The sequence below is a fragment of the Pseudophryne corroboree genome, chromosome 7 (assembly GCF_028390025.1).
Source record: "Pseudophryne corroboree isolate aPseCor3 chromosome 7, aPseCor3.hap2, whole genome shotgun sequence".
Taxonomy (NCBI): Eukaryota; Metazoa; Chordata; class Amphibia; order Anura; family Myobatrachidae; genus Pseudophryne; species Pseudophryne corroboree.
In genome coordinates, this window is record NC_086450.1 from 171,389,382 (window position 1) to 171,417,346 (window position 27,965).

Here is a 27,965-nt window from a genome sequence, read left to right on the forward strand (position 1 = left end):
ACCCTGGCTGAGGAGGACCTCATGTTTGCTCATTCGGTGCTGCAGAGTCATCCGCACTTTCCCGCCCGTTTTGGAGCTTTGGTATAATCCCCATGGTCCTTACGGAGTCCCCAGCATCCTCTAGGACGTAAGAGAAAATAAGATTTTAAACCTACCGGTAAATCTTTTTCTCCTAGTCCGTAGAGGATGCTGGGCATCCCAGTGCGGACAACATCCTGCAAGACTTGTATATAGTTGTTGCTTACATAAGGGTTCTGTTTCAGTTTGGATCAGTCTCGGACTGATACTGTTTTGTTTTATACTGTTGACTGGTTTCGTATTTTCCATGTTATACGGTGTGAATGGTGTGGCTGGTATGAATCTTGCCCTTGGATTTCCAAAATCCTTTCTTCGTACTGTACGTCTCCTCTGGGCACAGTTTCTCTGAGGTCTGGAGGAGGGGCATAGAGGGAGGAGCAAGTGCACACCCATACCTAAAGTTCTTTTTTTAGTGCCCATGTCTCCTGCGGAGCCCGTCTATTGCCATGGTCCTTACGGAGTCCCCAGCATCCTCTACGGACTAGGAGAAAAAGATTTACCGGTAGGTTTCACATCTTATTTTTACCATGATGTTGGTTTCTGTTTTTTTTGTAATTGCAATCGTGTATTAAAAATGGTCATGTTTTTAAGAACTACTGCACTATTTATTTTTCTCTATACCTCTCAGGAGTGGTCAGGGAAGAGGATTATATCAGCATAGGTTTATCTTGGTTATATAGAGGAATTGGGAGGAAGTTACAAACTGGAAGCTTTTTGCCTTATTGGAATGACATCACCCACATTTATTACTCCCTAAATCTTGTAAGTGCAATTTGATATCCTATATGCTTGATTCCAAAAGGACTACTACACTATACATTTGTTCAATATTGTGTCTCTCTAACCTTTCAATGCTGTTTGAATCTGTGGGGCAAGAGAAACACACACTTTCTTTCAGATATAATCTATTGGATGTTGGAGTATATCAAGTTGGGATCAATAACAAACTGATTCAAGACTAAAAAGGTTGAATCCTTTATGTCATAATTTTAATCACGTAGGCTAATGGATGCATGTTAACTCTGAGTGCGCTGTATTAATTTGTGCTCCCCTTTATTGTGTATATTGTCTTTGAGTGTTTGTGGATATCCTCTCATGCACAGAGTGTACCTGCACTTAAAGGTTTTTATTGCGCATCTTCTCAAATCTCCTTTACATACCCCAATTAGATGCTGCCAGTACATAACGGAGCCTACCAGTGAGGTGCTAAGTGAGCAGTTGTACCGTATGTAAACAGCGCTACCGATTCCGGTCATGGAGCCAAAACCAGTTGTGCATTATGTGCAAGGAGTCCCGGCTATCAATACTACATGAACTAGAACAGTAGTAATTATATATGTGAACACTAATAGGAAACTGCATGCTGTTAAACCATGCATTAACAATTCCAACACATCAGTTACTATGACTGTTAATACTAACGGAGATTATCATACTAATCCCCAATGGGATGCCAGTGAGATGTTATAACACATTTTGGGATAGATGTATTAAGCCTGGAGAAGTGATAAATCTGTGATAAGCATAAGGTGATAACGCACTAACCAATCATTACGGGTTTGAAAAAATGACAGTTAGGAGCTGATTGGCTGGGGTGTTATCTTTCACTTATCACTGTTTTATCACTTCTCCAGGCTTAATACTTCTGCCCCTTTCAGAGAGACTTTGGGCCTAATTCAGAGTTGCTCACAGCAGCAAGTTTGTTAGCAGTTGGGCAAAACCATGTGCACTGCAAGGGGGGCAGATATAACATTTGCAGAGAGAGTTAGATTTGGGTGGGGTGTGTTCAAACTGAAATCTAAATTGCAGTGTAAAAATAAAGCAGCCAGTATTTACCCTGCACAGAAACAATATAACCCACCCAATTCTAACTCTCTCTCTGCAAATGTTATATCTGCCACACCTGCAGTGCACATGGTTTTGCCCAACTGCTAACAAACTTGCTGCTGCGATCAACTCTGAATTACCCCCTTTGTCTTAACCCAATTGGACATTATAAAAGCTTTGTTTTCAAATTTCACAGACAGAAAGCAATTCATGCAAACAACCTATGAACCGGCTTTTAAAACTTCCTTTATGCTTATAAAAGCTTTCGATTGCTATAATATAGTAAGTGTCATTTGGTTGCTACATAATAGTACATTGTTTGTATCATTGTTTTATGTAATTATAAATTATTTGTTATATTATTGAGCATTGTGAGTCAATTCATTCAATAGACAGCACACTTTGAATTGAATTTGTTACTGTGGCTAGTCTATATCAAAAACAATACCAAGCACTGTGATACATTGTATATATTACCCAGGGTAAGATGCCTAATATGCCTTTTATACAGCCTGAGGTGGGTTGCACCCTGGAGCTAAGGGTGCTTCCCGGCTGCGACCCGCCTCAGGCCCCTCGCCGCCGCTGTTTCCAACCCGGCATATTGCTGGGTAGGTGATGTCATAAGTGATGCGGTGGGGGCAGCGCTTAGAGATCACATGATCTCCAAGTGCCACCTGTCCACATAGAGTGAACGGGAAACAGGTCGCATCAACCCGGCTTCACGTTTACACAGCGCAGCGAGCCTGGTTGAACATATGTTCAACCCTGCTTACTACCAGAGTCGCTCGACCCGGATTATTCCAACTTGGCCCTTTTACACCGCACAGCAACACGGGTTATGCACGCTCATGTGCAATAACCCGTGTTCAAAGATGGTGGTGTAAAAGGGGTATTACCAACTATTAGAATCAGGCATGTGTCTCTTGAGGATTGGCCTATAAAAAGCACAGAACATGGACAATTTTAAAGTCATAGTATAATGCAGCATAAGAAAGAACAGGATTCAAATACTTATGGGCCCTCGGCGGCAGGGGGGAGGTGACGGGGGAGTAACGTTTCTTCACTCCCCCAGTCACCCGGCTCCATAGCACAGCATGCTAATATGGATGAGATTGTTCATATTGGCCTGCATGCATAAGCGACGGGGCACCAACGATGAACGAGCGCATCGTTAATCGTTGGTGCCTACACACTGAACGATATGAACGTTCATATCATGCAGTGAGATCTGTAAGTGTGTAGGGCCCATTACCCGTGTATTTTTTTTTTTTTTTTTTAAACGTCTATTACAATAGAACTGGAGGGAAAATGACACAGACAAATAGTTGAATGTAGTTATAAAATAATATATAGATTTAATCCTCAGCTAGTGAAAATCCATATTTTACAATTAACACATTTTAATAACCAGTGAAGTCTCAAACGTTGTCCAGTCTTGTAAATTAGCCAAATGAGAGAGAAAAGAAAACCGATTAAATAATGGGCCTGATTGAGAGACGGACACAAATATCATCACAGCTGCTATTCCGTATGCAGCGACTGTGCGAAATTATGCAAATGTCGCAGCCACCAGGATCTGTATTAAGACACCTGAGGTCTGACGCTTGTGTACAAAGACACAGACCTCAAATGCACATCAGTCGATAATGGAACCTCCAAGTAACCCTGTGGTTCCGCAGCCTGGTCGCAGGTAATAAGGTGCTGGAGCCATGGTTACGGCATACAGAATCGCAGTCAGAAGCTGTAACATGCCTGCACTCACAAACAGTCCTTGATGGTCACTCACTTTGCGAATGAGCCTTACAGTCACCGCCATCACGATACCATGACAGACCATGCGCAGTGCAACTTCGGTGCATACACAGTGACAAAAAAGAAAAAGCGTCTCCACTGCGTACAACATCAACATTGTGTCCGTCTCAGAATCAGGCCCAATGTGAAGTGATGTGTGAGGAAATTCCGGTCTAATCATAGAGACGTCTCCTGAGTGTAACCCAGGCAGCTAGAATGTGTACATGTCATGTAAAAAGAACTTCTTGTACCAATTACGTCTAGCGATTATTTTATTAAACTGCGTTAGTAAATGTAATAAACCAAGTTGTTTACCAATTTCAGTCAGTCACCGACTGAAATACCATTTGAAAAAGTAATCTCAATATGTAAAAGCAACACTTGCATGGTTAGTGCATCTCTACAAGCTCTTGTATAGTGCTGAAGGGGGCCAGGATACAGCTCTTGTATGACAGGTCATCTCTACCTGCGCCTCCCAACATTATTATCCAAATTCTTGAAAGGAATTAGAACAATTGGAATTACAATGTTACATATACACTTGGAAGCAATAGTCCTTACGGATAGGGAGGTAATGTGTAAAAGGGAAAAAAATACACCCAATGTTTTATCTTCTCTAAGCTATTGTCAGTTCTGATAAAACATTAAGGGGGACATTTACTAAGCAGTGTTAAGAGCGGGGAAGTGAGCCAGTGGAGAAGATGCCCCATCAACCAATCATCAGCTCTGTACAATTTTCTAGTATGCAAATTATAAATGTTACTTCAGTGCTGATTGGTTGCCATGGGCAACTTCTCTCCACTGGCTCACTTCTCCGCTCTTATCACTGCTTAGTAAATGTCCCCCTTGGTTATTAGCATCACTAAATCCTAGGTGCAGTCAGTGGTGCGGTTTATTTTACATACACCCCCTGCTCAGTCCATCTCCTACTGGCCAAACTTCTGCTTAAACGTTTTCTTCTTCCTAAGCAGATCCATGTGCTTTGGAGAAAAACAGTTCAAAGTGTGTTACATCCGTGTGCCCTACGCAGACACTATCACATTATAGCTGCATTACACAATATCATACAATCCAACAGAAGGTGTAATACAGTAGTGTATGTACACAGCACCCAAAAGTATAGAAGCTCAATTAAATGGATTGTAATATTGATTTAGCACCAATTTACACTTTTGACATTTGCAATGTTTGCCATGTCACTTATTATCAGGGAATCTATTTTACATAAATGTATCTCATGTTTCTGAGACCATTTTATGATAGTCACTTTTACCCCTTTCACACATGTGACCTGGGAATTTGCCGGGTCTATCAGCCCGACCCTGGTAAAGAGCAGGGTCAGGTACCCGGGACTTCATCCCAGGTAGTTTCCATTCAGACATACCAAAAACCCAGGCCAATGCACGTTCATGTGCAAACACACAGGTTTTTGTAGAACGTGTGAAGGGAGTATTTGTTATTTTTAACACATACTAATAAACGTTAAGTTTTAACTTCATTTGGTAGGTTTCAGTACCCTAGAAAAGTGCAGTCTTTGTTCTTTTTGTAAAACTATATGGATGGATAGTAGAAGTCACCGTGGATTTCAGTGACCATATAAAAGGAGAGTGCTTTTATGCAGTAGTGGGTCTATTATTCCTTATAATACACAATTTTCCCAGAGACTGTAACTGCCATGTTGTAGGCTGACTGTTTAAACCAGGGATGTGGAACCTTCGGCCCTTCAGCTGCTGCTGAACTACACATCCCAGCATGCCCTGCAATAGTTTTAGCATGGCCAAATAGCAAAACTGTAGCAAGGCATGCTGGTATGTGTAGGTCAACAGTTGGAGGGCCGAAGGTTCCCCATCCCTGTTAAACAGATAAGATTTTATGGAAATTATACATAACGTGTATTATAATCTATAAAAAAATAAAAAAAAAAGAGAAAGAAAGGAAACAAAACAATTAAAAATGAATTTCATGAGAAACATAATTTATTTACAATGAACTTTCACAAAGCCTTTATGTATATAACTTAAGAAGGGCACGGTGAAGAGAATCAGTAGTTTAAACAGCATCCCCTTTAAAGACAGGGGAAAGGACTAGACATCTCTTCCAAACAGTAATAGGTCTATTATTATTATAATATATATCTATGTATATATATTTTTCTTTTTAAGTGCAGCGATAATTTCCCCACCCTGTTCTATCAAAGTGGATGGCAAAGTGCTGGCTTTGGAAAAAGAAAAGTAGAAAAAACACAGACTTTTTTTTTTCTCCTCCAACATGGGCATTCATTATGAACAACATATTTTTCTGTACAAGAGAACTTTGGGTCCAATACAGAAATATAAATATAAAACAAATAGACTATAAAAGGGTTGGGGGGGAGGTTTGTCCTGCTGATTGATTACTCTCTGCCGGCTCCGGGGGGATGTTCTTCCAATTACTAAATCGTGATAATAAGATTTAGTGTCTATGTGCACACACCCACACACACACACCCACACACACATGAAAGAGGCCAATCATTAATGGAGATGGACAAAGGCTGACCCTCCAGTAATGTTCTGGCTTTCCTCTACTGAGAGCTTGCTCTTTCTAGGATGTGAAGGTCATAGGGCTTTCTGCTCGTTCTCAGTCTAAACTTGTTCATTAAATTATTGTGTTTCTTCAGTGCATTCTGAGCAGCCGATACGGTGGGGAAAGTAGCTACGATGGTGTAAGTAGAGGCCAAGTCTGTGGAGGGATTGGGATGTTCAGTACTCATGTGGTTCTCCCCGCCGCCACAATAGTGTTGGTGATGTTGGTGCAGGTTTTGTTGCGAACGAGGATCACGAAACCACCGGATTTTAGCACCTACTTTAAAGAGTTCACCAAAAAGCATTTCAGCATCTTTGCGACTTATTCCATCGGGCAGTTCTGTGATTTCTAAAACTTTTCCAATAACTGCAAAAACACAAAGGAAACAAAGTGGTTTATTAAGGGGATCCGGTCTGAAGATCGACAGTATCTAGGTCGACCACTACAGGTCGACAGTCACTAGGTCGACATGGATGGGAGGTCGACAGGGTTTCAAGGTCGACATGTGCTAGGTCGACAGGTCTAAAGGTTGACATGAGTTTTTCAAATTTTTTCTCTTACGTCCTAGAGGATGCTGGGGACTCCGTAAGGACCATGCTGGGGACTCCGTAAGGACCATGGGGTATTGACGGGCTCCGCAGGAGATAGGGCACCTAAAAAGAACTTTGACTATGGGTGTGCACTGGCTCCTCCCTCTATGCCCCTCCCCCAGACCTCAGTTAGATCTTGTGCCCAGAGGAGAATGGGTGCACAGCAGAGAGCTCTCCAGCGTTTTCTGTGGAAAAAGAATTTTGTTAGGTTTTTTATTTTCAGGGAGTCCTGTTGGCAACAGGCTCCCTGCATCGTGGGACCGAGGAGAGAGAAGCAGAGCTGGCTTGTAAAGTTGGGCACTGCTTCTAGGCTACTGGACACCATTAGCTCCAGAGGGAGTCGGAACACAGGTCTCACCTGGGGTTCGTCCCGGAGCCGCGCCACCGTCCTCCTCACAGATGCCGAAGACAGAAGCCGGGTGAGTATTGAGGAAAAGACTTCAGGCGGCAGAAGACATCAGATCTTCATGAGGTAAGCGGGCAGCGGTAAGCTGCGCGCCATTGCTCCCAGTCACACACACAAAGCAGGCACAGAAGGGTGCAGGGCGGGGCACCCTGGGCAGCAATAAACCTCGATTTGGCCATAAATACGATGGATTAGGCTGTGGGACAGTAAATCCGCGGACCCCTGCCATTTTATTAGTATATGATGAAGGGACCGAAGCCAGCCGTCGGGTGGGCGGGGCTTGATCCTCAGCACTAACCAGCGCCATTTTCTCCACAGAGGTTGCATGAAAAAACGCTGGCTTCCTGTTCTCTCCCCTGCTGAGCTTCACAGGTTGGAAAAAGGAGGAGGGGGGCACTTTGGCGACGCAGTGAGTGGAGATTACAATTATAAACATATAATAGCGCTATCTGGTCATATATTCCAGTGTTTTTAAGCGCTGGGTGTGTGCTGGCATATCTCTATCTCTGTCTCTCCTAAGGGCCTGGTTGGGGTTTTGTCCCCTTATAGGTAACTCCGTGTGTGTGTGTGGGGGGTGTCGGTACGTGTGTGTCGACATGTCTGAGGCGGAAGGCTTCTCCAAGGAGGAGGTGGAGCAAATGAGTGGTGTGTCCCCGTCGGTTGTGCCGACTCCAGATTGGATGGACATGTGGCATATGTTGCATGCAAGTGTGGCATCTTTACATAAAAGGCTTGATAAGGCTGGTTTAGGGGGGACATCAGGTGGTCAATCCTCAGATTGGACCGACTCACAGGGCCCGTCGGGGTCTCAAAAGCGTCCCTTAACACAAGACACTACTACCGACACGGATTCTGATTCCAGTGTCGACTATAACGAAGTAAAATTGCACCCCAAAGGTGACAAACTATTCAGTGTATGATTGTGGCAATAAGGGATGTGTTGCATTTTGTGGATGAACCCTCAGTCCCCGACACAAGGGTACACATGTTTAAGGAAAAGAAACAGATTATAAATTTTCCCACATCTCATGAATTAAATGAGTTCTTTGGAAAAGCTTGGGAGACTCCGGATAAGAGACCGCAGCTCCCCAAAATAATTTTTATGGCATACCCTTTCCCTAAGCAGGACAGAGAGATTTGGGAATTACCCCCCACTGTGGACAAGGCCCTGACGCGCTTATCCAAGAAAGTGGCGCTACCGTCTCCTGACACAACGGCCCTTAAAGACCCAGCAGATCGCAGGCAAGAAACTACCTTAAAGGGTATTTATTCTCATACGGGTGCTGTGCTAAGACGGACGATTGCGTCGGCATGGGTGTGTAGCGCAATTGCAGCTTGGACAGATGGGCTGACAGATCAATTTTATACTATGGCTAAGGATACTATATTCCTAACTCTAGGCCATATAAAAGACGCAGTCTTATTTATGAGGGATGCTCAAAGGGACATTGGATTGCTAACTTCTAGGGCCAATGCCATGTCTATCTCAGCGAGAAGATCCTTATGGACTTGCCAATGGACGGGTGATGCGGATTCCAAGAAACATATGGAAGTACTACCCTATAAGGGGGATGTATTATTTGGGGATGGGCTGACGGACCTGGTTTCCACAGCTACAGCAGGTAAATCAAATTTTTTTACCATATATTCCCCAACAGCAAAAGAAAGTAACACCCTATCAGATGCAGTCCTTTCAGTCGCACAAGTCCAAAAGAGGTCGGGGATCCTCTTTCCTCACCAGAGGTAAGGGCAGAGGCAAGAGAGCACCTGCTTCGGCAGGTTCCCAGGAACAAAAGTCCTCCCCGGCTGCTCCAAAACCCACAGCATGACGCTGGGGCTCCCCCTGAGGGAGTCCGCACCGGTGGGGGCACGTCTTCGACTTTTCAGTCAGGTCTAGGTCAGTTCGGACCTGAATCCCTGGGTGTTGGAAATAGTTTCCCAGGGTTACAAATTGGAATTCGAGGAGGTGCCCCCGCGCCGATTTTTCAAATCGGCCCTACCAGCTTCCACATCGGAAAGGGATGTAGTGTTAGCTGCAATTCAAACGCTGTGTATACAGCAAGTGATAATCAAGGTTCCCCTGCACCAGCAGGGAAGAGGTTACTACTCAACCCTATTTGTGGTCCCGAAACCGGACGGTTCGGTTAGACAGATTTTGAATCTGAAATCCCTAAACCTGTACATAAAAAGATTAAAATTCAAAATGGAATCACTCAGGGCGATAATAGCCAACATGGAGGAGGGGGAGTTTATGGTGTCTCTGGACATAAAGGATGCATACCTTCATGTCCCCATATATACCCCTCATCAGGAATACCTGAGATTCGCTGTACAGGATTGTCATTACCAATTTCAGACGTTGCCGTTTGGACTTTCCACGGCCCCGAGGATTTTCACTAAGATAATGGCGGAAATTATGGTGGTCCTGCGCAAGCATGGGGTCACAATTATCCCATACTTGGACGATCTCCTGATAAAAGCGAGATCAAGAGAGAAATTGCTGAGCAGTGTGGCGCTCTCTCTGAGAGTGCTCCAGCAACACGGTTGGATTCTAAATCTACCGAAGTCACAGTTGATTCCGACAACTCGACTACCGTTCCTAGGTATGATACTGGATACGGAACAAATGAAGGTCTTCCTCCCAATAGAGAAAGCCCAAGACATCCAGAACATGGTCAGAGACCTGCTAAAACCGAAAAGGGTGTCAGTTCACCAATGCACTCGAGTTCTGGGGAAAATGGTGGCGACCTACGAGGCCATTCCCTTCGGAAGGTTCCATGCAAGGACTTTTCAATGGGACCTTCTGGACAAGTGGTCCGGGTCCCATCTGCATTTACATCGGAAAATAACTCTGTCCCCAGGAACCAAAGTGTCCCTCCTGTGGTGGTTGCAAAGTGCTCACCTGCTGGAGGGTCGCAGGTTCGGGATTCAGGACTGGATCCTGGTTACCACGGACGTGAGCCTCCGAGGATGGGGAGCGGTCACACAGGGAAGGACTTTTCAGGGTCTTTGGTCAGACCAGGAGTTCTGTCTACACATCAATGTGTTGGAACTCAGGGCAATTTACAACGGCCTTCGACAAGCGGAGAGTTTTCTTCGAAACCTTCCGGTTCTGATTCAATCAGACAATGTCACAGCAGTGGCTCATGTGAACCGCCAGGGCGGGACAAGAAGCAGAGTCGCGATGGCGGAAGCCACAAGGATCCTTCGCTGGGCGGAAAATCATGTAAGCGCTCTGTCGGCTGTCTTCATTCCGGGAGTGGACAACTGGGAAGCAGACTTTCTCAGCAGACACGATCTCCATCCAGGAGAGTGGGGACTTCATCAAGAAGTCTTTGCAGACGTAACACGTCTTTGGGGAACTCCTCAAATAGACATGATGGCGTCACGCCTCAACAAAAAACTTCGGAGGTGTTGCGCCAGGTCTCGGACCCTCAGACAGTAGCAGTAGACGCACTGGTAACACCGTGGGTGTTCGACTCGGTCTACGTGTTCCCTCCTCTTCCTCTCATCACGAAAGTGTTGAGGATCATAAGACGAAGAAGAGTACAGACGATACTCGTGGTCCCAGACTGGCCTCGAAGGGCTTGGTACTCGGATCTACAAGAGATGCTCACAGGAGACCCCATGTCTCTTCCTCTGAGGGAAGACCTGTTGCAGCAAGGGCCCTGTGTATTTCAAGACTTACCGCGGTTACGTTTGACGGCATGGCGGTTGAACGCCGAATCCTAGCAAAAAAGGGGATTCCGGAAGAGGTCATCCCTACTTTAATAAAGGCTAGGAAGGAGGTGACGATAAAACATTATCACCGTATCTGGCGAAAGTATGTGTCTTGGTGTGAGACCAAGAATGCACCTACGGAAGATTTTCATTTGGGTCGTCTTCTCCACTTCCTACAGACAGGAGTGGATATGGGCCTGAAATTAGGCTCGGTTAAGGTACAGATTTCGGCCCTCTCGATTTTCTTTCAGAAGGAATTGGCTTCTCTTCCAGAAGTCCAGACGTTTGTAAAGGGAGTGCTGCACATACAGCCCCCTTTTGTGCCTCCAGTGGCACCATGGGACCTGAACGTGGTGTTGCAGTTCCTAAAATCACACTGGTTTGAACCGCTTAACAAGGTTGAGTTGAAATTTCTTACCTGGAAGGTGGTAATGTTGTTGGCCTTAGCATCAGCAAGGCGAGTGTCAGAATTGGCGGCTCTATCACACAAGAGCCCCTACTTGATTCTTCATGTGGATCGAGCTGAATTGAGGACACGTCCGCAATTTTTGCCTAAAGTGGTTTCGTCGTTCCATATGAATCAACCTATTTTGGTGCCTGTGGCTACTGGTGACCTGGAGGATTCCAGATCCCTGGACGTAGTCAGGGCCTTAAAAATTTATGTAGCCAGGACGGCTAAAATTAGGAAAACAGAGGCTCTGTTTGTCCTGTATGCGGCCAATAAGATTGGCGCGCCTGCTTCAAAGCAGACTATTGCTCGCTGGATCTGTAATACGATTCAGCAGGCTCACTCTACGGCTGGATTGCCGGTACCAAATTCGGTTAAGACCCATTCCACTAGGAAGGTGGGCTCTTCTTGGGCGGCTGCCCGAGGCGTCTCGGCTTTACAACTTTGCCGAGCGGCGACGTGGTCGGGATTAAACACTTTTGCTAAATTCTACAAGTTTGATACCCTGGCTGATGAGGACCTAGCGTTTGCTCAGTCGGTGCTGCAGAGTCATCCGCACTCTCCCGCCCGATTGGATGCTTTGGTATAAACCCCATGGTCCTTACGGAGTCCCCAGCATCCTCTAGGACGTAAGAGAAAATAAGATTTTAAACCTACCGATAAATCTATTTCTCCTAGTCCGTAGAGGATGCTGGGCGCCCGTCCCAGTGCGGAAACTCTGCAAGACTTGTATATAGTTGTTGCTTACATAAGGGTTATGTTACAGTTGACATCGGTCTTGGACCGTTACTGTTGTTTTTTGTTCATACTGTTAACTGGTTATGTAGGTTCCAGGATACATGGTATGATTGGTGTGGGCTGGTGTGAATCTTGCCCTTGGATTGCTAAATCCTGCCTTGTATTGTCCATCTCCTCTGGGCACAGTTCTCTAACTGAGGTCTGGGGGAGGGGCATAGAGGGAGGAGCCAGTGCACACCCATAGTCAAAGTTCTTTTTAGGTGCCCTATCTCCTGCGGAGCCAGTCTATACCCCATGGTCCTTACGGAGTCCCCAGCATGGTCCTTACGGAGTCCCCAGCATCCTCTACGGACTAGGAGAAATAGATTTACCGGTAGGTTTAAAATCTTATTTTTTCTTTTTTTGAATTTTTTCATACTTAACGATCCATGTGGACTACGGTTGGAACGGTAATCTGTGCCGAGCGAAGCGAATGCACCATGCCCGAAGCATGGCGAGCGAAGCGAGCCATGCGAGGGGACGCGGTGCACTAATTTGGGATCCCGGTCACTCTACGAAGAAAACGACACCAAAAAAAAAAAAAATCCTCATGTCGACCTTTAGACCTGTCGACCTAGCACATGTCGACCTAGGAACCCTGTCGACCTTCCATCCATGTCGACCTAGTGACTGTCGACCTAAACATTGTCGACCTAGATACTGTCGATTTGATGAACCACACCCTTATTAAGATAGTTATGTATTGAGGTGCAAGCTCCAGCAATTTGTTATGGTCACAAACACACAAATGTATCCCTCCCATTCCCATGTGGGTGCCAGATAATTAGAGATCATACTATAGCAAAAAATTGGTCGTCCGAAAAACAACGGTGTACTGTATATGCAATAGATCACCCAGCTGTGGAAGTGGGTGGAGCTAATTTCTCAGGAGCATACGGACATGTGAGCAACTTGGGAGTTTAGGAACACACACATACAGTAGATAGGACTGGGGTCTGACCGTTTTTAAGTACCAAAACACAAAGCTGACACTAATTCCTAGGGAAAAGTACCCAGGAACAGAATAAAAAAAAAGTTTTAAATAAAGCAAAAGGCCTACATTTCTTCAATAAGTGACGTACCCGGTTCACCCGCCGAGAGGTCTGTGGAAGCAGCCTTCTTGGCAGTTTTTTTGCCCCTATTTCCATGTCTGTGTCCAGACTGACCCTGGAACACAGAAAATTAATTCTGAAACACAGGTGTACTACAGAGTGTTGCTGTAAAAACTTGGTGAACCTCAATGTGAAACTTTAAATAGGACTAAACAGTAAGGCCAATTAAAGCAGAAGTTGTGTACATCTGAGAACATTGGTGTTCTTCCATGTGTCCTATGGAGTGGTCATACTCCTGATATTTCAGTGTTCTGTCCCCAATGTGTTGGGTTCCTACTGAAAATCTTACTTCTCTAAATGAAAGTGAATATTGTCCCATCTAATCCCTTCATTACATCTAGTTCTGAAAATGCAGATTCAAGAACACGATTAGAAACCTGTTGACTTGTTATATGTCCATGTACTAATTGAGGAGCATTGTATTGTAATGGCTGACCAAGTAACGGATATCTTGTATCACCTGCCAGAAAAACACAAACAAAGAGAGCACAAATAAGACGTAAACTCACATCCAGAGATTGCGAGATATTGAATAGAAAATTTACTAAAATATGCCACTCACACACAGCCAAACCCAGTGTATATAACCCATGGCAATTCTGGCTGACTGTGCTATATATGAATGTATATCTCTCTTACAGAAAGAAGGGGCTGCCATGCTGTGGGCTGAGCCTAGCCCAGACATGACCAAGGTAACGTGAATGATTGAATTCTGGTTCACTACCCAAAATCACTGAATCCATTATGGGTTCTGCTGAACAGGCATGTTGTGGACACATTACGGAATATTACAATACTGACTTAGGGATCCAGCTACAATTTAGCAGTATTCACAAGTGCTACACTGGTGCCATGGGGGTAAAAGTTTGTCCCTGGTCACATTATTCCCTAGTCAGCTTATTCCCAAGTCACACAGAGAGACTGCTATGAAAGTTAGAGGGCAAAGATGTGTAAGTAAGACTGCTTGTCTGACATACATGCACCAAGACTACATACACACTGTTGTTACATGTCTACTCTGCTAGACAAGAGTGTGTAAACGGCTGTGAAAATACAAGACACTACCACACGAGGCAGAACATCTCTGCATTTTTACAAGCGTTTAACGGCAGTGTGTTTTTTAGAACACGCCTTGTTCGATTTGACCATGTGTGACATACGCCAATGTGGCTGAAACCATACATTTCATTTTAATGGCAATGCATTACAAACATTTCACATTGTGTTTACAACAATTGTTTGGCTTGAACAAAAGAACGTCCTGTTTTTGCCACAGTTGCATATTTACATCAACCCAATGTGAATTGTATATGTTTTTACATGCCGTAGACTTGTCAATGCATTGCAAACATCAGTGTGTAGTTAGCCTTAAATCTATAGAGATGCTTGATAGTACTTTAAATGACTGTGTTAACATTTACAAGATAAAAAGGGAATTTAGTGTGTAGTCGTGATTTGGTGCACAAGTCACTTGCTTTTTGGCACTACAACCGTTCACTTCACTTTGCCAGAATGATCTAATTGCATAATTCTAACCACTTACCTTGTCCAGGAGCAAACGGTCTGGAGAAATGTGGAACTAGAGGAAGAGGCGATAACCCAGGGCGGATGTTTTTCAGGTTGGTTAACTGCACAGGAATCGGTGACTGATTGGGCGATGTGATGGGACTGCTTAGATATGAGCTATGCTGTAAGAAATGACACAATAGAGTTTTGTTTACAATAATTCTGTACATAAATAAAACAGTCTGGGTAGAATACACAATGTTATCTAAACCAATAACATCAGTCATTCATTAAGGGGTGTATTCAATTGTAGTCAGAACTGCCGTCTTGTCGGAAAGACATCAGTTTCTGACTTTTTTAGGTCGGATACTGTTCCGACCTATTCAATTTGGCTGCCATTTTTCCGACAGGTCGGCAATTCCGACTTGTTGGAAAACACGTGGTTCGGCGGATTAGCCGTGGATCCATGTATTTTGTTGGATTCACGGCCAAATCCTTCAGGTTTTAGCCCCGTTTCAGACAATGTCAACCAGACTTTAAAAAAAGTTGGATTGGCATTGTTGGGAACCACCAAATCCAACAGAGAATTGAATACTGAAATGTCGGAAAGGATCCAACATCAACTGAATATACCCCTTAAAGTGGGTTTCTTCTATCGATCACTAAATAAAGTATGAGAACTAGAGGAGGTAAGCTCATGCACAGGTATTAAATAAATTAAAACCGTAGTTCCTGACTGGCTGACTCTTCTCCCTCCCTAGAGGTCTGCTGTCATTTCTAACCATGTGTCAGATCCACTCACATTTCATTACGGAATCCTAGCACTGGTTAAACAAACTAAAGGACTTAAATCTATTAAACAAACATCAAGGGTCCCAAGGAGGGGGACCCTCAACATTGTACATTACTAGAGTGAATATATAGGTGGATTTGTGTGGAGGGGAGTGATTGGACTAGATAAGTACAAGTAATGTCCACTACACATGCGGATATGACTTCCAATTAATACCCTTGTTTGTAGGCACTTACAAAACTACTTAAGAAGCAGTGAGCAGTCCAGGAGGTCACCCGATAAATCCTGTATTTCAGCCTAGTTCATTCACAGATGCATTTAACCACATGCACAAAACAATTCAATAAGTAAAAAATAAAATAAAAACATTTGCTCAGACAACACAATATTATTAAAAAATAATAATAATAATAATAATTTACCTGCACAGAAGGGTCCAGGTTGCCGTATTCTGCAGTCTTATGAGCCCTCTGGTGGTCACAATAATATTTAGTTGGCTTCCACTGAGGTGAAGAATGTGTTTGAGGTGGTGGGTTGTTCGGTAAATTAAGCTGCATCATTACCATCCCACCACCAGAGGGTGCTGTTGGTACAGCTAGAAAGGGAAAAATAATTTAATGTCTTGTTTGTAAATGACTGGGAAAGGCTGCATTGCTGCTTTCATCCACACAATTATTAACACAATTTACAGCTTATATGTATTCCCAGCGAAATGTAATAGAGATGAGTTACTATGGTGACTGAATTAACAATGGTTTTAAAAAGTTCCCAAAACAGTACCAAACTGACAATTTTTCTGCAGTGATTAGATTTATAAAAAATCCTAACACTCTAAAAACTGTGTTCACTTCGATATCCATTATATGTTATTGGAGGATGTCACTTCTCCAATAAGCACTCCGTATGAAGATGCTCTTCTTTGGGGACCAGATCCTATCAATAAAAATGTGCCATTTGATTGTGTTTTATATCGCCAATCCATAACAAAGAAACTGTTTTAGCCTCTCCAAAGTCCAGTGGTGAATTTGAGATGCCAGATGTTTTTGCGAGATTACGGAGCCTGCCTGTTTAATAGATTAGCCTATAGGTTCCTCAATAAGACTAGCAAGGCTGGGAGTCTGGGCCTTTAAACAGATTCAAAGGCTTACCTTTGGATGCACTCACTGCAGAATGCCCACCTTACCAGCCTATCCTTCTCTACCTCTTATTTGCAAAGTGTTTGGGAAGGCAACCATTCATTTGGGCAGAAGTTGACAAACACATGCCTGCTGGCCAATTCAAAGCTTCACAATCTCAATTGTTTCAAAGCACATTCTCTCCTACCCCCTGACTGTAACAAGAGGGCATGTGAATTCCAGCTACATAATACAACAAAGAAAAATAAAAAATATAAATAAATGCTTCATGCACAATACAATAGTTCTTCTAAAACTTGGCCTGAAGGTTGCATCAATGAAACCAATCTTTTCTGGTCAGCTCCATGGGGAAAGGATATTTCTCCACCTTTGGTGATCGTACCCACTAATATATTTCATAAAGTGTACTTTTAAGAGGCAGTCCACAAAGTACCCAATTATCCACAATAACTTATCCTATCAGCCGCAATGCTGGCACTGTTCAGGAAGTTGGTTTCACCTGCCTGAAGCAGCAAACCCAAATCCCTGATAAGTAAAAAAAATTCCTACAATCACTGCAGCGGCTTTCACAGATCCTATGTGCTTTCATGCTAAAACAGGTTAATTGGACACATGAAAAAAGCGGGATATAATTGAATAGCCCAATAATAACCAGGCAAAAAATCATGATAAAAGCCAATTGTTTTGTGCGACCAATTACCGTGGATAGAAGTATACCCCCTTAAAAACACTGGCTCTACAATCCCAGTATTTTCCACTGAAAAATCTAAATTGTTCCCACACTCAACAACAACACAGGAAAATAAATAATCCTTATACACAACTGTAGATCTCAGATATTCTTTGCCCTTGCTTTGAGTGCTCCTGACTCTCCCCATCCCCCTCCTTCTTCCATTTCCCTCCATTCAATTTTCCAACAACCTTCTTTGCTCTACTGTTTTGATAGAAGAGGTCTTCTTAAGCAGTCAGAGTACTATGTGAGAGCTGTTCTGGGTCTTAGAAGATACGCATGGGCGGGTGCACAGTTCCAGGCAAGTATCCCCAATTGCACTCGCACTGTGTGCATGGAACTAAACTTTTTGCTCATATGCAGAGTTGCATGTATGTACATGACCGACCACACCGCCTCTATCCATCTGCTTGTTCAAATAACCACCATAACTAGCACGCAGTTGCAATATCTCTATACAGTACCTACTTCAAGAAGTACTTCTGAAATCAGACAGCTCTTTGCTTATTGCATAACTTTGTATAGCACACAATTCCATCAATTCACCCCTACTAAACTTTGCCTGTGTACCAACACCCCCAGACCAGTTACACCTATTCATATGCAAGGGAAGAGAAGACTAAAACGGATAAGACTCTGAAATGCCCGTCAATGCAAATGCTCGCATACAATTAAAGCGCAATGCTAATAATCACAAAATCTGCAAAAATAGACTTGCTTGAAAACCTGCATCAGACCAACAGTCTCCAGCAGGAAAACCACACTGCCCTAAAGTGTATTGGTTGGGCTGACTTAGGTCCCATGACCTAGACTTGAGCTCTTAGAATGTTAGGGACTTACCCGATGATGAGGTTACCCGACGTGGTAGGTTAGCCCATAACCTTGGCCAAAAAAATCTCTACTCAATTGTAAAATTTATTGCAAAATGTATTACAATTCTAATCACTAATGTTTGAATAGAGCACCTGCATTGTCTCTTTGTGTTTCACACAGGCGATTTCTTTACTGGGATACAAGTAGATAAATCACTAGCATTTAGAATCAAACAGATGCCTGTAACACATAAGGCGTACTACCAGCAGAAAAGTCCAAGAGCGTCCCTCTTCTCTTGCCCACAGAAGCAAATACACCCAAATGACCAACCTCCATTTCTTTTACCTGCACATGGAGGACCTGGAAGTGGTTGAGAGTTACAGGGAGAGGTCGTCCTAGGAAACTGCATTTGTTCAGACCCTGCAGGCTGCATATATCCCACCGAGGAACTGTGAAATATATAGGGTAAGATCATACAAACGGTCTCCACTTACATAATCTAAAAGAATTCTAGGTATTACACATACATACTTCATATTATTTTGCTGTGCTGGGGAAATGACACTGTAGTAAACTGGCATTCCTGCTGTTGGTAACTGCCCCTGGTTGGACTGGTTAGGGATGAGCACCTGTTGGTGATATGGCTGTTGGGGCACAGATTGGGAGCCTTGCCGAACGGGAACCTGGTGAAACAAAATACATTTTTAGTGAGCTGTATATATAATGTTTTGTAGCTATATGTGGATAATTTTATGTATTTATTACACTGTGATGAATTTATTATGAGCTGTTAAAAAGTCTATGGGGAAAATCTAGCAAGCTCTGCCTGTGGGATACACACAGCTGAAACAGAACTTTAGATTACATGCTAATTGTGCGTTTAAAAAGGAAATAGAACACAAACTGTGCGCCACAACAAAGCAGCCCAAGAAAATAGGTGGTAGAAAAAGTGTCACCCACACTTTGAAATGGACAAATAGACTCTGTCTGGTGAGAACCCATCTGTCAAAGGGGTTTCTTATTATATTTTATTATATGTTGTATGTGGAAATAAATTTTTAATGGTATAACGCTATTTGAGATCCATTTTATCCACGTTATCACGGTTGATGAAATAAGGAGGATATCCATAAGAACTATAGCAAGTACGGATGGTGATCCGTTCTCTATAATGCGCATTTGTCTACCACGGTAGACCACCATTTTGGGTACGAGTCTGGACCTCCCCCTATACACATTTAAATCAATTGACACAACAGTATTATGCTATGTTGGTGCTTTTTTCTCATTTTAAAAGGTTGAATATTTTCCAAAGATTTTGAGAGATTGAACATCACTGGGTTCTTTTGAAAGCGCCTGAGAATCAGGGTGGTAACCATTTCTAATTGTGCGTTTAGTCCTGAGAGAATAAAAGGGACTGAATAACTCAAAGCTGAGTGGATCAGAGGAAGCCGCTGACGTTGTAGGCGGGGAAACGTGTCATCTGGACACCTGCAGGCGGGCACAGCACACGCTAAGGGACAAATTTAGCATGAATAAGCACGCTATTCAGGGGCACCCTTGGAGCGCAGAGTTTTATCTGAGTGAACCCGGAAGCGGGGACGAGCTCCGTGCGACGGTTGTGATTACGGACTACATGCTGTATACTGAGTGCTGGCGGACATCCTTACAAAATCAGAGGACAGCCACTCAGTACAACTTGTCATCTTCCAGATAAGGCCTTCACTTTGCTTAGTGACACCAGTGGCCGGGAAAATCAGATTTGGAGCGACTCTTGGTTAAAAAGTAATATGCAATAGTCAGTTTATGCTGTTTGCTGCCAATTACACTAACCGCCTGCTTGATGAACTTTATACAAGTCTCTATACTCATTTCATGTTACTAGTCATTTAATCATGGCCTGATATATATGGAGGATTAACAACAGAATGATTGGAACCTTGTGGCCAAACTAACTGCCTTTTTCACTATAACATCAGGCTACAAAGTAATATTGAAGCAAGAGACACATTGTTTCAGCTGCTACTTGGAATCAGGTGCTATTATGTATCCCTGGAATAGGGAACTACTTAAAGACTAATTGTATTGCATTGTTTTATAGGTATCACTGACCGGTGATGTTTATTATTATATGTATATTTTTAATGTAATATATGTGGTGTCATAACAGTGAGTTTTAATATAACAAAAGGATTTGAATTTAATATCATTGTCTTACTAAATACCAGCACTTTTCACAACCACTCTTTCTTGATTTTCTTACGGGTTGGGTATACCCGTTGAAAGGCGGCAGGTCTTTGGTTACTAATAGGCACTGGGCTATATCTATTTTATTTTTAGTGAGCTGCCTGGATCGCAATATAACCTTTCCTAGTTGACACTGTGGAATAATAGCACTACCTGGTATGAGGGTACGGAGGAGTACTGCACCATTACCCCGTGGATGGGATTGGCAATATTGCCGTGTTGGCTGCTGACCAATGGCTGATTCTGAGGTTGCTGCACATTGACCATGCCTTGGTAGTTTGGTTGCTGGTTTGGCATTACCGCTGGATAACCTGTTAAAAATAAAACATTAAAATAAATATAGAGACTTAATTATGCTATTTGTGATGGGTAAAACAGATCAGTGAAAGCGTTCACTTGAGTTAACTCCCGAACCATGCCCTTTGCAGAAACAAATACTTCCTACTGTGCATCAATAAAGACCCAGACATCAAGTAATGTTCCCTGCACAGACGTAGGTGACATGAAACTCAAGCTTCACTTTCAACTCCACAAAACTGCTGGGGATGAATTTAATTCATTATTTCAGTTGTTCAAAAAAAACATTTGCCCATCAATGGTCCAGTCAAATACATTCAATGGTAACTTTAGAAAGACTCATCCACTAAAAATACATATAATATCTTCCCACTCCCCATTGGCAATAGAGCCACCCCAGTGGTCTTAAACACAAATAGTAGCAAAAACAAAAATCTATGCTTTATAACCCCCACCCCACCCTGAATAAAGACCCTATCTTGCACCAGCCTAGCCTGTGACTAATGTATTTTTTTTATCATCATCATCATCATATCCCCCTCCAGCATCATTTATCTTTTTTTATTTGCTATTCCCCCTACCCCAACCTTATTTGCTATTTATTCTCCCCTGGGTGTTTCCCCTCCCCCACATGGTGAGCACAGTGGAACGCGTATCAAGGGGAACTGGTGATCGGTCCCCCATGCTGCAGATGATCTCTGCACACTCAGGAGATCAGCCAAAATGCTCTGGGAGACTAAGTAAGTTCCCCTGCCCGCACTGTGCTTCTTGGATTATGCACTCTAGAATGCCGGCCACGCAATATTCTAGGGCGCGATTCCAGAAAAGATGTCGTGAATCAGAGATCGCTGCATCACTTCGGGGAGCCAGAGGAGATCCATTCTGCACTTGTGCGGACTGGATCTCCTCTTCCACATGACGGACACAGCGGGCATCGCATCTCATGTGATGTTGCAGGTATCGTACACCTGACGCCAGTCGCATTACATGCGACAATGCCAGGCAAGCGGTTAAGGATATCTATGCTTGAGCACAGGTGACCTAATTAGTACCTCAGTTTGATTAAAACATCTAGACTCGAGCATGGATATCCTTAAAACCTGGACTGCAACGGCAGAGATTGGGAACCTCGGTTATAGGTCCTTGGACTTATCTGCAAGATAAAAAGATAAAAGGGGCTTGCACACACCCACCTACTAGGACACTCACTGTTCAAAATGGCAGATATTTTTTTAATATTTAACACATTTTAAAAGAAAAAAAAAAAGTAAAATATTCTTTCTGAAGAGCAGCCTCTGTAAATGTGTTACCAAATCCACTGTAGAGCTTTACTTTCCTATCAAGTCATTTATTCCTGTAAATCCCCAAAGCCCTTCTTCTGAATTTTACAGCTGTGTAATAATTCTCCATCAGGATAAAATATTTGGGGTATAGTCAAATGACGAAATATTGCGCCTCTTAGGACATAATAAAAAAAAAAAAAAAAAAGAATATCAGATTTTTCTTCCTTATAGGAGCCCTAATGCCCTCAATTACAAAGGAATGAAGAAGCAAATGGAGTGTCTTTATTGCTTGGACAGAGGACATTGTCTGTACAAGGCACACTTAAGCAAATACATTGGTGTTTAGAGTGCTGTCTGCAAATTATTAAATGTTCCTCTTTTCATACTTCCCACCAACTGTGACAGTAAATAAAAAGAAACTGCACGTTTGAAGGATCAAAATTCTAAAACATGTGACATCTTATGGGCCCTACACACTGGGCGAGAGAATACTGAAAGATATGAACGATCTCGTTCATTAATGAACGAGATACCGTTCATATATCTTTCTGTGTGGAGGCACCAGCGATGAGCGATGCGCGGCCCCGCTCGTTGATCTCTGGTGCCCCGTCGCTTATGCATGCAGGCCAATATGGACGATCTCGTCCATATCTGCCTGCACTGCTATGGAGCCGGGTGACGGGGGGAGTGAAGAAACTTCACTCGCCCGTCATTGCCCCCCCCTGCCGGGTCGCCTGTCGGCTGTATCCGTCGTCGGGCAGCTTGGCGGCGGATCGACAAATGTGTAGGGCCCCATTAGACTTGGAGCAACATCCTCCATCATCACTGTGCCAGTACACAAGAAACAGTACTACAGATGTGTCCTCCTACATCCTTGCTGCATTCACGTTAAACAGCCCTTCTAGTCACTCCATGCCGTTATTCAGTAGCGCCGAGCATCTTTGTGTGTGACTTTTTCAGTTTAAATGCATCTAAGTCGTATTGCTATGCAAACAGGTCACACAAGCAGCTTATGTGGATTAAAATGATTTGCAGCATGCCTATATTCTGTTTGCGACTGTTCCTGGAAATCACTAACGCAGCTTATCGTATGCAGATACAGCCACAGTTGCACACATCAGTCATGCCGCATATCATTTTAATCAGCATAAGCTGCTTATGCGTCCACGTCACACGGCGGTGCGAAAAAGAGGCAATTTCAAAGAAAAAAAAACAACCAACATTAGCAGAGCTGCCGACTGACTTACGCCAGGCATCTCCTGCTGCGATCTCGGACTCCAGTACATCTCGACGCAGGTGTCTTTTTTGCCAAAAATACAGCTTTAGTCACAATGCATCTAGGAGGCACCAGAAGACTGTTAGTATGCAGACTTGCATACAATATCGAATACCAAATTAATCACCAGTCTCTAGGTGCGTCCTATTCGCGTTTCCAGATTAAAAAAAATAAAAAAAATAGATGACCGACGCTAGCGGAGTTGAAAGGGACCTGGCGGCTCACTAACACCAGGCATCTCCTGCTTCCTCCCAACATGAAGTTTGGGAGTTCTGGCCATTTTTACCTCTCTCTCACCATGACACAGCTCTGATTTTTTAAGAGGTAGGATACCACACTGGACATTGTCTAACTCAATTAAAGTCTTTAACAAGTTAAACAGGAAATCAGCCAAATGTGCCAGCACTACTTTATTAGATTTCATTTTCTGTTCACTCTTTTAGAGAATGTTGCCTGCAGTTGCTGGAGAAATAAGCATACCACACTGGCATGAAGCTGGCAGTGCATGCTGACACACTTATAGCTGCACAGCAGCTGAATAGACAACAACCTTGTTGAGATTTGGCTGACTGAGTGACATTTCTATTTAGGTTTACCCTGCTCGCACCAGTGACAAACTTCCCAGCAGGTAACAAATATATCACATTGCAATTAATTCATTCACATTTTTTTTTCTGGAGACTGTTGACGAGCAAGAATTTGACAACAAAAACAGAATCGTAAAATTAAATTTTTCAGACGGAAATCCGAGAAGAGGAGAAAGTGACTGGAAAAGAGACCGGTTCACTGTGAGAAACGTAAACCCTCTCAGACAGCGCCCCGGGCCCGAGTCCCGCCGCTCTACATCACTATTCTTATCTTGGGTGGGGTGAGGGGGGAGAGATCACTGACACAGAAACAAACCTGTTTGGTGGGATTGTGGTAGTGTTTGATTTGGTTGAGAACTGAACTGGACCGATGTTACTGGGCGATAATGTTGGTTCGAGTGAGGAAACTGGTTGGGAGCACAATAGCAGGTTGGTATCTGAACAGAAAAACAAAAACAAAAGACAAATCTTAAGAGGAGACATTAACTGAAATGTGACAAACCCTAAGAAAACATTTTTTTGTAGACCTGTAATTTATGATCCAACAAAAAGATGCCCCTGCAACATTTATGACAGATTTTAACTTCACCTTAGCTAGTGAAAGAATACATAAGTATCCCTGGGGAGGATTGTGTGCAGAACTCTTGTCACTTGTCTGGACCCACTTCACCTATTTAGCGTGGTGAAGCAGGCCCACACACCGGCATCGAAAAATTACCGGAAGTGACGAAACGCATCTAGTACTCCTTGTACCAAACTAGAGAATACTGGGGGACCCTGTTTCAAGCAACCCGACTGAAAATTGCAACAGCCGCCGATTCCGCAGACGGTCATCGCTAGCCTCATCAGCCGCCGCTATCAAGCCGCCTCACCCGAGGACGCTCGGTCATCTCCTCCTACCTCAAGCAGGTCCCTTACTTATGGGATAGAGAGTGAGTACCGCAAACAGCTCTCGTCATACGGCATTTTGCATAATATAAGGGAACGCCTGTGAGCATATGAAATTGAAATCTCTGCTGGGACATCCATTTACGGACATTATGTTTTTATAATTTTATACTGGACCCCAGTTTCCAACTGGTTATTTTATACTTGGATTGAACTCTATTTCGGAACTGCATAAATTACATTTTGATAATTCCCATTGAGGATTACAGATACATGCATTAATTGAAATGCAACATAGTAGCTGTAAATAGTCAATACTCCTTAGAGTGCTACATTTAATTTCGATTGTTACATGCCACTGCATCTATTTTGTGCTGTCTGTCTTTTAATATTTTTTTAAGTGTTTTTAATATATATATATATATATAAAATGTATAATAAATTGTTAATAACTTCTTAAACCACTGGCTTTTACTGTGATCTTAATGGATCTCTAGCGCGACCCTTTACATATATTTTATCACCACACCGGAATTATTAACCTTTTTTTTTTGCCAAAGAGGGAGAGTGTTTATTCACCTGTTCGGCAATTTTCACTCTCACTCTTTTGGTGGGGGCCGTTGTCACTGACCGGCACTTACAGTACATGCTTTCTACACATGCGCAGGCCATTTTCTCCTAGCAGCACATGTGGCCTGATTGAGGAAAAAAAACAACAATTTATTGTTTTTCGGAAAGGACAGCAAGGGAGAGGGCTGTGCACATGGCAACAACTACTGCAGCTGTCAGAACGGTCAGGGCCACGGACTATTCACACATTTACCTGCACATTGGCATGCTATCTTGTAGATGGCAGTGCCAATAATGTATGCACCCCCATCATTTTACACACTTCAACTGAATTAGTACATGGGGACAAGCGGTTACTGCAGCACATAACATGCACAGATACCGCTAAACCCCATAGTGCTGCTTAATACATCTACCCCCTGTACCATATCTCTGACAAACCGCATAGGTGAAATGCGTACATTTTCCCAAACTTTGCCAAGCATATTGTAAGGCATTCTCTGGATAGTCTCTCTTGGTAGTGGAATGACCCAGTTACCAATATCCAAATATGACCTGCACAGTTCCTCACTGAAGATCGGACCAGACACAGCAGAGCTGGGAATCCATTACTGATAGAGGACAAGGTAAGAACATGGGTATAACACCCAATGGAAGCAGTGGTAAGACACCATTAACTCCCTTAAAGACTACTTTTGTTTTTACCGATAAGGTCAAGTTTGTAAGTAGGATGCTGCTAATCACTATGGGTCATCGATAAGAATAATAGTAACTTTTTCATAGTTAGTTTTCTGGCAAAATTATTTTGGGAATCCGTTATGAACTTTTTGAAAACTCAATGCAAGAATATATCTATCAAAAGCCTGACACAAACTGACAAGGCTTAGCTGAAACAGCTGTTGGGCACCATCACGCCAGTGTGTACGTTTGCCATGCTTCTGGAATAAAAATCCCTTTTGGAAACTGAATGTGAGTGCCGGTCTTTCACTTTACCTATACTTTCAGCACAATTTTCTTCTTATTATAGTTATAATTCATTTTATGGTGAAACCCTTTTTAAAAGCAGGCTGCAAAAGCACCTATAGGGGCAGTGCAATCAAATTTGCACACCAATACATACATTTTCCACTTGCATTTAAAGTGTACTGAGGAGGCAGCCATTTTGTAAACTGAAGTAATAGCCATGAGGATGGGGTAATTCAATCTACTAGAAACCAAAAACATAACTGTTGCATTCAGCTCGCCTTTAACTGCACTGTTATCTTTAACCAACTAATAAATCCCCACTGTGATCAAATGCTGGCTCAGCCCACCAACCGACTGCCATGGCATGTTCAGATGACAGGCGAAGGATGTTCAGTTAACAGCTTGAAAGTACACGCAAAAGAGCTTTTGAATAGGCTTTACTAAGTAAATGCAGAATAGTCGCTACTTATTAAACGAGAAAGTAATTACCATTAACTTCTCATAGTGTCCTCTACTGATCAGTAATCAGAGCTATCCCCTTAGGGACAACGTACCTGCTGGAGTGATGGGGGCTGAATGTAACCCTGTGGCTGCAGCACCGAAGGATTGACAGGCTGGCTGGAGGCAGAGTAGTTGGGTGGTGGGACAGACTGTCCGAGTGGTGGAGGAGGAGGAGCCATGATGTAGCCAGACTGCGGCGACGGCTGAAGCACCACAGTTGATTGGAACATAGTCGAATGAGCATCTGACGACTCGGCCGATGGCTGTCTGGCAAGACTCATATGGCTAAACTGAGAGCCCAGGTTGTCTGGCTATTATATAACGACAGAACAATTATCCTTAAACTTTTGGTTATACACAACGCCCACAGATGGCAACATAAGGAAAACATGCAGGGAAGCATTTGTAGGGTTAGAAAAATATAATAAAGAACTCACGTAAAATCAAATGTATTTCTGATTAAAAAAAAAAAAAAAAATAAAAAAAAAATTTCTAGTAATCCTTCAAAATGATCTATTCGTCATTGGCTTATGTCACAGGGAGGACAAGTGTTGCAGAAGATACTTTGTAAGTTAATATGGTAATGCATGAATAGATTTATTTATATTTTTTAATTTATATATTCCCCCCCCCCCCCCAAGTTAAACTGTACATTGACATTGTTACTATGGAGAGAAATCACCAGACATCATCAACTCCAAGAAAGGCAACTTCATATCATAGAAAATGATAAAACTCTACTTTTAAAAAACAAAACAAAAAAAAACAACTTTTTTTCTTATGCAAAAAAGATACATATTTTGTGATAAGTGATGATGGATTATAAAAAACCTATCCTCAAGGTGCCACTAGAATGATTTATTGTTCGTTCGAGGGACGAAGGATAGATCGGTACTCCAGATATTACTGAACAATGTTGTTCATACACATCACATCTGCCCTGCAGCACAGCTGATTTATCCGTCAGATATCTCGGCATTTCTGGCTGCGTGTACGGGCAAACCACCAATCGCCGCTGCAAAGGCTGCAGGGACTAACATCACAGCTGGGTGGGTAAA

At 43.0% G+C, this 27,965-nt stretch overlaps 1 protein-coding gene across 10 annotated transcripts in view; it reads right to left on the reverse strand.

Moving 5' to 3' along the window:
• Positions 1-5,650: 5,650 nt before the first annotated feature.
• Positions 5,651-27,965, reverse strand: part of R3HDM1 (R3H domain containing 1) — a 222,315-nt gene continuing 200,000 nt past the window's right edge. For 9 of the 10 annotated variants that reach the window (XM_063933761.1, XM_063933760.1, XM_063933764.1 and 6 more), the window contains 10 exons: positions 26,961-27,218; positions 24,299-24,419; positions 20,693-20,850; positions 18,824-18,975; positions 18,638-18,741; positions 16,036-16,208; positions 14,858-15,002; positions 13,692-13,774; positions 13,285-13,369; positions 5,651-6,627 (listed from right to left, as the gene is read on the reverse strand). In XM_063933761.1, the coding sequence (XP_063789831.1) occupies positions 6,260-6,627; positions 13,285-13,369; positions 13,692-13,774; positions 14,858-15,002; positions 16,036-16,208; positions 18,638-18,741; positions 18,824-18,975; positions 20,693-20,850; positions 24,299-24,419; positions 26,961-27,218 (1,647 nt within the window). In that variant the 3' untranslated portion in view covers positions 5,651-6,259. The remainder of the gene's footprint in view (positions 6,628-13,284; positions 13,370-13,691; positions 13,775-14,857; positions 15,003-16,035; positions 16,209-18,637; positions 18,742-18,823; positions 18,976-20,692; positions 20,851-24,298; positions 24,420-26,960; positions 27,219-27,965) is intronic. The other variant, XR_010181974.1, reaches the window with a different exon arrangement.